This window comes from Salvelinus sp. IW2-2015, linkage group LG17 (assembly GCF_002910315.2).
Source record: "Salvelinus sp. IW2-2015 linkage group LG17, ASM291031v2, whole genome shotgun sequence".
Taxonomy (NCBI): domain Eukaryota; kingdom Metazoa; phylum Chordata; class Actinopteri; order Salmoniformes; family Salmonidae; genus Salvelinus; species Salvelinus sp. IW2-2015.
Window position 1 is genome coordinate 15,407,125 of NC_036857.1, and position 10,633 is coordinate 15,417,757.

Genomic DNA, 10,633 nt, shown 5'->3' on the forward strand with positions numbered 1-10,633 from the left:
AGTACAGTAATGTAATGTAACAGTAATGTAATTTTTGGTTTATCCAAACTCAGTAACATAATCCTATTATATTCAGTTACTTTTGGATTACATTCCCCATGAGGAATTAGAAAAAGACAAAAAGGATCCATCAAATGCCTTTGGTGTGTCATCATAGTGGTCTCTGACATGTGGTCAGACATGCTCAGTTGGAAGATATTTACTTGAGCCTATTTTAAATGCTGAATTGAATGTCATTGACAAAACAGAAAGGTGTCATAATGTTTTTCTTCTTTTTTACAAACATCCTTTCTGAATTTTAAAGTAATTCAATAAGTAATCATCTACTTTTTCAAAAGTATCTGTCATTTGATTACAATATTTGTGCTAACATTACAGATTACAGTATTTTTTTTATCAGATGTAGAGGTTATTCCCCAACCCTGGTCACTCTCTGGATAAGAGCGTCTACTAAATGAGCAAAATATAACTAAAAGAATAGAATGTGGGCAGAGAAAAAAACTAAACAATACGGCTAGAGATTGATTGTTTTGAAGTTTGGGGTGGCAGGTAGCCTAGTGGTTAGAGCGTTGGACTAGTAACCGAAAGTTTGCAACATCGAATCCCCGAGCTGACAAGGTAAAAATCTGTCCTTCTACCCCTGAACAAGGCAGTTAACCCACTGGGCCGTCATTGAAAATAACAATTTGTTCTTAACTGACTTGCCTAGTTAAACAAAGATAAAATAAAAAGTTACAGAAACTCCTCACGTGACCGGAAATATAACCTGAGTATACCGTGACGTAGACAATCGGGAGCCAATGGAAAACCGATTGATCTGGACGAGGCTGTTGATTGGCTGGTTCAAATGGCGAGAAACTTTAAACGGTTACGCCAAAACTCATTTGTTATTTTGCGCTCGCAACACTGCAGTTCAGCTGACGGCTCACTCGATTTCTATTACGTGTTGGTTGTGTTTAAGAGGTACGTTATAATATTTTGTATTTTAATGGACATCTCTTTTGTATCTAATTTACCCAGATAATTTTGATCAACAGTAAACTTACTAGCTAGCTAACGTTACCTGGTCGACTAATGCTAGCTAACATTATTTTGCATAGTTAACTTCAGTACACAATTTCTGGTATTCATTTGGATTTTATATAACGTTAGCTCTCGCGTGTTTGCTGTAATAACGTATATTTTGTCGCTACGCAGTTAAATGTGTTTGTGAATGAATAACCTTAGCTAACTAACTCTGCTAGACCCATTTGAACAACTCACATCATGCATAATCTGCTTGTTTAGGCAGAGACAATAGGTGCGGTGATGGATGCTGAGATGGCGCAGAGCGAATCGGCTAGTCACTACGAATTCGATGCACCGTCACATGTCATTGATTTCCAAGCATTGGAAACGGAGGACAACGCAGATATTTGGTTTGGTAAGATAGTTAGCAACCTATGTTCACGTGCTTGTGAACAATATTTTGATGTCATTTAATTCTACGTGAGCCTCAAGTAGAATTCAATGAAATAACAAATGTGAGGGCATAAATGATCGTTTGGATCAGGAAAGTTTCTTCTAACGACTTCAAGTCAATGTTGAATAAAATTATATTTTAACTTTACCGGTTTTCTGTGTGTTTGGTCCTTTTGCAGGTAGGAATGAGACAATATCCATCCACAGGAAAATATAATTACATCAACTTTTCAAAGGGCCAGAAATCTGAACGCACTTGAAGCATGTGCACAATATTAAAATGCATGTAGGAGACTCATTCATGGGTGTAGAGCTCCTGCACATGCTTCAGGTGATAGAAGTCTTAATGCCCTAAAGTTTATGTAATTACACTTTCCGGTGGAAATATGGTCTCACAATCCTACCTGCAGAAGGACCAACTGCAAGGACTTGGGTCAATTAAGTTAAAACCATTTTATCCAATATACTGGCTTGTAGAGGTCTTGAGAGGTAACTTTAGCTGACTGAATGCAATTCAACTTCAGGTCTCCAGGCTAGTAAGAATGGTGCTTCCCAGGATGAATGCATGCATTTCAATGTTTGTCAGCATGCTCCAATGGGGGCCTGACTACATGCTTTTGAAGTGGCAAACTTGCAGAGTTCTTGAATTCCCACAATGTATTTCTGAATCATTTGATGCTCTGCAGACCAATGTGCTGGCCAGGATGAGAGACTGTTTGGCCATCTTGCCACCCCAAACAGAAACATACCATTTGGTGCGACCCCCAAAGCACACTTGCCCAGGGCGATTGTATCTCCCAGGGTGAAAGAGAACTCCGACTCGGGTTGGTACTTTAGACAGTTGTGTGATTTATCTAGGCCAGATACATTCACAAGTTTGACTGACCATTGTGTAATGTGCTAATTATTACTGTTTCCACAATAGAAGCCCCAAGCACATCCTCAGTACCCACCACAGCAGATGCCCTGAGCACGTCCTCCAACATTGTCACATCCTGGGGAAATAGGCCAGCACCGGTAGCTGCCCCACCAAAGGGACCGCCTGCCCGACCACGCAGGTATTTTGTTTCTAGAACACTTAGCTAACATCTTGTTTGAGAGTTCTGTGAGGCTCTACATTGGTCAAATTGAGTTTTCACAAACCGATAGATCATTTAGTGCAGCTTTCGTCCTGCTACATTCATGGGTGTTCAGAATATTTTGTTTATTGCAAAAGTTAAAAGGAAAGATCACAAGGATAAAAACTTTTGCTCTAAAGTATTGTCTCTGTTCCAAAACAAGCTTCTGCCTGTTTAGCTGTAGACCAGTCCAGGAGTAAATGAAGTTCCAGTTGTCTTTGACCTAACTAGTCAGCATTAGATGAACCAACTGTATGCTTCCAAGTGGCAATCCTGTTTCTTCACTGAAGGGTGTCAAAACGCAAAGATGCAGCCAGCAATGAAGGACAGCACACAGCCCCTGAAGCTGCACCACCTGTTAAGAAGCTGAGGAGGTCTGTAAACATTTCCACTATCCTGCCCTCTGCCACCTGTCTATTGTTATGAGCAGCTTTGTGCCTAGGATTATTAAATCCAGCCCTGGATGTAATCATGGTAGTCATCAGTCTAACTGTTTACAGCTCAAACCCAACTGCTGTAAGAACCTTTCGCCCACGTAGAAGGTAAACAACTGGAGGGTCTTCCCCCTTCCCACCATGGTGAAAATGTTTAGAGGGGGCTATTTCGGCATGGTCAAAACTCTTCATTTTTGGGATTGGAATTATAAACAAACATTGGCTGTTGGTCATTAGTGACTGTGCCAATGCACAGTGGGGCAAAAAAGTATTTAGTCAGCCACCAATTGTGCAAGTTCTCCCACTTAAAAAGATGAGCGAGGCCTGTAATTTTCATCATAGGTACACTTCAACTATGACAGACAAAATGAGGAGAGAAAAATCCAGAAAATCACATTGTAGAATTTTTTATGAATTTATTTGCAAATTATGGTGGAAAATAAGTATTTGGTCACCTACAAACAAGCAAGATTTCTGGCTCTCACAGACCTGTAACTTTTCTTTAAGAGCTCCTCTGTCCTCCACTCGTTACCTGTATTAATGCCACCTTTTGAACTTGTTATCAGTATAAAAGACACCTGTCCACAACCTCAAACAGTCACACTCCAACTCCACTATGGCCAAGACCAAAGAACTGTCAAAGGACCCAGAAACAAAATGTAGACCTGCACCAGGCTGAGAAGACTGAATCTGCAAGGTAAGCAGCTTGGTTTGAAGAAATCAACTGTGGGAGCAATTATTAGGAAATGGAAGACATACAAGACCACTGATAATCTCCCTCGATCTGGGGCTCCACGCAAGATCTCACCCCGTGGGGTCAAAATGATCACAAGAACAGTGAGCAAAAATCCCAGAACACACGGGGGACCTAGTGAATGACCTGCAGAGAGCTGGGACCAAAGTAACAAAGCCTACCATCAGTAACACACTACGCCGCCAGGGACTCAAATCCTGCAGTGCAAGACGTGTCCCCCTGCTTAAGCCATTACATGTCCAGGTCCGTCTGAAGTTGCTAGAGAGCATTTGGATGATCCAGAAGAAGATTGGGAGAATGTCAGATGAAACCAAAATAGAACTTTTTGGTAAAAACTCAACTTGTCATGTTTGGAGGACAAAGAATGCTGAGTTGCATCCAAAGAACACCATACCTACTGTGAAGCATGGAGGTGGAAACATCATGCTTTGGGGCTGTTTTTTCTGCAAAGGGACCAGGACGCTGATCCGTGTAAAGGAAAGAATGAATGGCCATGTATCGTGAGATTTTGAGTGAAAACCCCTTCCATCAGCAAGGGCATTGAAGATGAAATGTAGCTGGGTCTTTCAGCATGACAATGATCCCAAACACACTGCCCGGGTAACGAAGGAGTGGCTTCGTAAGAAGCATTTCAAGGTCCTGGAGTGGCCTAGCCAGTCTCCAGATCTCAACCCCATAGAAAATCTTTGGAGGGAGTTGAAAGTCCGTGTTGCCCAGCACAGCCCCAAAACATCACTGCTCTAGAGGAGATCTGCATGGAGGAATGGGCCAAAATACCAGCAACAGTGTGTGAACCTTGTGAAGACTTACAGAAAACGTTTGACCTCTGTCATTGCCAAAAAAGGGTATATAACAAAGTATTGAGAAACTTTTGTTATTGACCAAATACTTATTTTCCACCATAATTTGCAAATAAATTCATTAAAAATCCTACAATGTGATTTTCTGGATATTTTTTTCTCTCATTTTGACTGTCATAGTTGAAGTGTACCTATGATGAAAATACAGGCCTCTCTCGTCTTTTTAAGTGGGAGAACTTGCACAATTGGTGGCTGACTAAATACTTTTTTGCCCCACTGTATTACTTTTTCACATGCAGATATAGTTTTGTCACCTTTGCATGGCATACGCTTTTAGTGTAAGGACTGATGTTTAATAATTAACCTTGACCAATTGTCTTGTGGAGAAAAGTAACCAGACTGTCTTGGTTTGTCTGTTTCCCAGGAGCTTATCACTACCCCCTAGACGCAGTGGTAGTGTCCGTACTAGCGTGCGACTCAACCCCAGAGCAGCCAACCAGGCCCGGCCCGCTGCAGCAGCCGCGAGCACCACACAGTAAGGCATTCTATCACTAATGGATTCAGCAATTAGTCAAGGAGGCACCATGACCTGATATTGTTGCCGACAAGCCTGTCAGTCCTTTCGTCCATGGCTACGTTAAGGAATTTGAGTGTTTACATTTCCCTGGGCACGTCCAACAGTCTTATAGCCATAGCAGTAATACCTTATGCAACTAACCAAGTGTTTGCACATGGCTAGGACAAAAGCCTCCACAACCAGTGCTTCTCTAGGACCAGGATTGTAGAACACTGCCTTTGAAGGTTAATATCCCTAGATTGTGTGTTCACCCAGGAATAAGAGCTCTGAGCATCAGGAGATGGTGCACATCAAGACTCTTCAGACGGAGGTGGCTGACAAGCGGAAGAAGAACGAGGCCAGCTACAAGGCTGCCTTGGCAGGCAGTAAGTACCCCTTCCTTTCTACGAGTGAAGCGTTGCAAGTCTTCCTGACTTAAGAGGGATTTCATCTTGTCACTCAGGTCAGCTCCCTAAGAAGCTGGCTCTTGCCACCACCGTACCCAAAGAGTTCAACTTCAGCACAGATGGACGCGTCAAGGCAGGCACTGCATCAACCCACATGGAGGTGGACTTCACTGCTCAGCTCCGCAAGCACCCGTCCTCCCCCGTAAGTAGCTAGCTTTCTGTTTGGCCACATCGCTGCTATGGCTGTTAAAAGGATGGTTCACACAAACAAATATATGATTTTCCACTTACCTAGGTTGCCAATTCACCAGACATATTTTTGATTACTTGTTTCTTTTAATTCATCTCCTGAATTATTTCCATCTCAGACCAAGGCGCCGAAGGGTGCCACTGTTCCCAAGCCCTTCAACCTATCAACTGGCAGCAAGAGGAAGGTGGYGGACCCTGTCCCCTTCATGCCCATGGCCCAACAGATCGAGCTGTTCCAGAAACGGACTCCGACCCGCTACCACCTTCGTAGTCGACAGAGCCAGGAGAGGGGTGCGTATGTTAGCTTTGTCATTGTTGTACATTACAGCTGAGTGGCAGTCACATAGCATACCCTGGGATGTGCTCACTGTATGCATGGCTGGGATTCATGAGATGTGTGACGAGGGGGGTGGCAGCAAATTACAATATGATGTCATCTCTTTCAGGCCCATCGCCTGTGAAGAGTGAGCAGCTTAAGATCACCCACCCTCACACCCCTCAACTGATGACCCGACAGAGGAGCCGTCCCACGGCGGTCAAGAGCAGCGCTGAGCTGGAGGCCGAGGAGCTCCAGAAACTCCAACAGTGAATCCACACTTATGGCTTCTTCACACTCTATCCTTCTACCCTCTGCATAGTAGTTATTAGACTGTTGGGTTACTTTTACCCGTGTGTACTCCCAATGAGACTTGAACAAAGCCAAAACGTTTACTGTTGCTCCAGCTCATCCATAGTCCAACAACCTTCAGCCGGAGGCCTGTTCAGAAGGACAGAACTTGCAGATAGTAATACATTGTGTAGAACCAATATGATTGTTCGACGAGGGAATTGTGTCTACTTATTCTATTGCTATTTGCAATGTTCAGAACACTTTGTCATTTAATAAATTAATCCACCCCTGTCCTGTATATTCCAGGTTTAAGTTCAAGGCCCTGGAGCTGAACAGAAAGATCCTGGAGGGGGCACTGAACCCCAAAAAGCCCACTGTGAAGGAGTCCACGCACCCAGAGGTATTCCATATGCATATGGACAGGAGACTTGCGGAGCGGCAAGCCAGCAAGAAGCCAGATGAGCCTGAGGAGCAGCACACCTTCCGCTCCCGCCCGCTGCCGGTCAGGATCCTGGAGGAGGTGGTGGTGAGTGCTACACGACCAACATGTTTTTACTGGATTGTCATCAATTTTTACACTGAATTGGTTGTACAGTTTGTTTCTTGTCTGCTCCTTAAGCAAAGGAGAACCGAAGAAGATGGGCACCCAGGCTAGTAGTATGAGGCTTTTAGTTTTTTTTACCTCCATACTATCTATTCAAGGCATTCTAGCACTGGTATAACACTGACTGTATATAAGATGTGAAGGCTCCGTTATTAATGGTCTACCCACACCTTTTGGTTCACAGGGTGTCCCGGAAAAGAAGGTGCAGTGTCCCACTGTTCCAGAGTCCCCTGCATGGGCCCTGAAGAGGATGTGCATGGACAGAAAAGTGGAGGAGGTGAAACCCCCAGCCCCGCTCAAGGCCCATGCTGTGCCCCACTTTGGCCTGCCCTTTCTGCCAAAGCTCCAGGACAAGACCCAGGTGGAGGTGTGCCCCTTCTCCTTTGAAGAACGGGAGCGCGAGAGGCGGGTGCTGAAAGAGAAGAGGCTGGAGGAGCTGAGGCACGAAGAGGTAGCCCCACTAACTGCCTTAAAATTGTTCAGATTTCTCCTCGTGTATCATTTGCCTTACATTCTATCAATATGGGTAGACCTGATGAATGATGCCACTAATGGCATTACAGATGCAGTTGCCTGTCATTAGATGGCGGAGAGAAAGGTTTTTATTTTTGGACACTTTGTAAGACTTAAGAATCAACATTTGTTTGGGATTAAGAATGATAGCCTTTTGCTGCAAGTTGTAGAGCTAGGAAATGTTGTCCTAACTAGGTGTTGGTCTGACAATATAGCCTAAATGGTTGTCTGTTACTTATTTAATGTTCTTAACCCCTCAGGCGCCAACGTTCAAGGCCCAGCCACTGCCAGACTTCCATGCGGTGGTCCTGCCAGAGAAGAAGGTGGCTGAGCCCACCAAGCCTGAGCCCTTCAAGCTGCTCCTCGACGAGCGGGGAGCCGCCAAGAATGACCGCTGGGAGCAGATGGTAAGACAAACCTTTAATGAATTCATGCCCTGTTGCTTTCATACTTTGACCATATACAGTACAAGGAATAACTAATTGTTTGATTCTGGTGCCAGAGTATGTCAGTCTTCATGCATGTTTACAACAAATGGTACAAAATCCTATTCCCTGCCACCCATACGGTATTTCCTCCGTTTTGTTCTCAGATGAAGGAGGAACAGAAGCACCAGGCGGAGGCAGCCACCTTCAAAGCTCGCCCAAACACGGCAATTCACAAAGAGCCGTTCATGCCCAAGAAAGAGAACCGCTCAGTCCTGGGTACGTATGACCACAACTGCCTCGCTCACCTCTGCTTTCTGCACTATGGTGGCCATGGACAACCCTGGTCCTGAACCTGTTAGACTTCTTTATTCAACCCCTGAAATGTTTCCACCATTTTTATTTAAGGATTTCCAACATGTCACCCTGAGCAGTTCTGTTGGATCATTACCCATCTCCAGGGGAAGGATGTATCAGTCGAACTGGAGCATATTTCTTCCCCCACTACGAATGACTGTCTTGTTTTTCTTAAGTCTCCTACTCCTTTACATGGGCTTGCCTACTCCTTTACATGGGCTTTGTTTGGGAAACACTGAGCTTGGCTTCTGCACCCCTAACCCTTTTCTTTTTGCTTCCCACCTTTTACTTTCCAATTTTCCTCCCACCTTTGAGAACACCTCCCCACCCAAACCCTTTTCACCCCCACCCTCTTTCTCTTCCAACCCCTTTTCCTTGGCACTCTTTTAGAAGACATTAATAATTCCGTAGTTCCAGAGGTCTTCCAGCTATCCACAGAGCGCCGCGCCAAGGAGCGGCTGGAGTTTGAGCGGGCGGTGAGCGAAAAGGAGGCGCTGAGGGCTCACGTGGAGGAGGCGCAGCGGATGGAGTTGGAGGAGTGCGAGAAGGAGAAAATGGCCAGGCTACGCCAAGAGCAGGTAACCATGCAAACCTTAGACCAGCCCCCCCCCCAAAAAAAAKAAATTTTGTTTACGCACTTATAATAACTTTTATTTTACATTTATTTAACTAGGCAAGTCAGTGAAGAACAAATTCTTATTTTCTTTGACGGCCTAGGAAGAGTGGGTTAACTGCCTTGTTCAGGGGCAGGACGACAGATTTTTACCTTGTCAGCTCGGGGATTTGATCTTGCAATCTTCCGGTTACGAGTCAAACTTACAGTAAAATGGCTAATGTGAATCCAAACAGAAAGAAAAAATTGTTGCAGTGTGGTAGCACTTGGTGTCCATAGACCATTATAAACCAGAGCTATTGAAATGAACCATTTTCTCTACATGGGGTGCTGGCTTTTGTTCCAGCACACACACTCCTGGGTATTATTCCTTGGGTACAAACTAGGGTATAATCTAGGAGTGACTACCTGAACTTCTTCATGAAACATTTGTCTGTTACTAAATGTTTACCCTACTTAAGATGTGTGTGCTCCAGTACCAACACACCTGATACAACAGATTTTTTTGGGCCTTTTGATATAGTTGAATTAGGTGTTAATGTTTGAATTGTTGGAACAGAAGCCCTGCTTGAACCTTGGTGTGAATGGGTGTGTGGGTGTTTGAACTGCGTCTTAATGTCCCCTCTGTCCCTCAGGTCCACAAAGCCCAGCCCATCAGACGCTACAAACTGCTGGAGCTGAAGAAGAGCGACGTCACACTAACTGTGCCCCAGTCCCCCAACTTTTCTGACCGTTTCCGCATGTGATGGCTGAGGGAAAGGTTTCGTGTGTGTGTGTATGTATGTCTGCCTTTTTTATTAGTTTGTAGCTGTACATTAACTGCGGTTGTGAATTCGTCCACTGTAGTATTATACCTTGACTGGTAGAAAGGGTCTATACTTTCATCGTCCTTGATTCAGAAAAGTACATTTGACACATTTGCAGGTGGTTCTTAAGAAAAAATAATATTCCCAAGAGCTGGTGAAATCCTGCGTTTTGCCCTTAGTGGGGAGTGTCTTTGCCATTTTAGCTGCCAGACACGCATTTCCCAACCTCTGATGGAACTACACATTTCTATGCGACGTGCCCACGTCGTTCTGCGCGAGTAATGCCTCGTGTAGAACGATGTAAAATACATGCGCTGTAATCTTTCTGAATATTCGCTTGCTTTTGAAGAACCACCTGCAACTGAACATAAGATACTTTTGTGCTCAATTTGGAAGTAATGTATCGTCAAGAACAGGTTCGTTGGAAAATTAGCTTCTGACCCCTTTCTACTAGCCAAAGTGTAATGCTATTATGGGACAATTCACAAACCTATGTGTTATTGTATAGCTAAGTAACTACTTCTAATCCTATAAAACGTTCTAACTTCTCATTCCCATCTTAATTGTACTTGGCCTGTACTTTTTGTTTGTTCTGATTTACTGTCCGATTTCAATTATGTATAATAAAGTTTTTACTTTTAATATAGTAAAGATTTAGTTCATACACCAGAATTGACAGCCTTACTATCTTTTGAAGTGATATCTGCATACTGAACCAGATTCTAAAAAGCAAAAAAAAAAATAGTCTTTTTTCTTTTACTGAGTTACAGTTCATGAGCAAATCAGTCAAATGAAATGTATTCACTAGGCCCTAATTTATAGATTTCACATGACTGGGAATACAGATATGCATCTGGTCACAGATATACAGTGCATTAAAAGAAATGGGCCTCGGGATCTTGTCACGGTATTTTTGTGTGTTGACT

At 43.8% G+C, this 10,633-nt stretch overlaps 1 protein-coding gene across 6 annotated transcripts; it reads left to right on the plus strand.

The window, feature by feature from the left end:
- Positions 1 to 873: 873 nt before the first annotated feature.
- Positions 874 to 10,349, plus strand: LOC111976730 (targeting protein for Xklp2-B). 6 transcript variants are annotated; one of them, XM_024005804.2, is made up of 17 exons: positions 874 to 963; positions 1,288 to 1,423; positions 2,148 to 2,285; positions 2,387 to 2,519; positions 2,870 to 2,953; positions 3,080 to 3,121; positions 4,992 to 5,102; positions 5,400 to 5,509; positions 5,587 to 5,732; positions 5,899 to 6,070; positions 6,226 to 6,364; positions 6,696 to 6,915; positions 7,178 to 7,444; positions 7,767 to 7,913; positions 8,099 to 8,210; positions 8,679 to 8,866; positions 9,537 to 10,349. In XM_024005804.2, exons 2-17 carry the CDS (start codon positions 1,309 to 1,311, stop codon positions 9,645 to 9,647), a joined length of 2,235 nt encoding a protein of 744 aa, XP_023861572.1. In that variant the 5' UTR covers positions 874 to 963; positions 1,288 to 1,308; the 3' UTR covers positions 9,648 to 10,349. The 6 variants fall into 6 exon arrangements, with proteins under 6 accessions (XP_023861572.1, XP_023861573.1, XP_023861575.1 ...); XM_024005805.2 differs by having other exon boundaries at positions 8,700 to 8,866; XM_024005807.2 differs by lacking the exon at positions 3,080 to 3,121.
- The last annotated feature ends 284 nt before the right edge of the window (positions 10,350 to 10,633 follow it).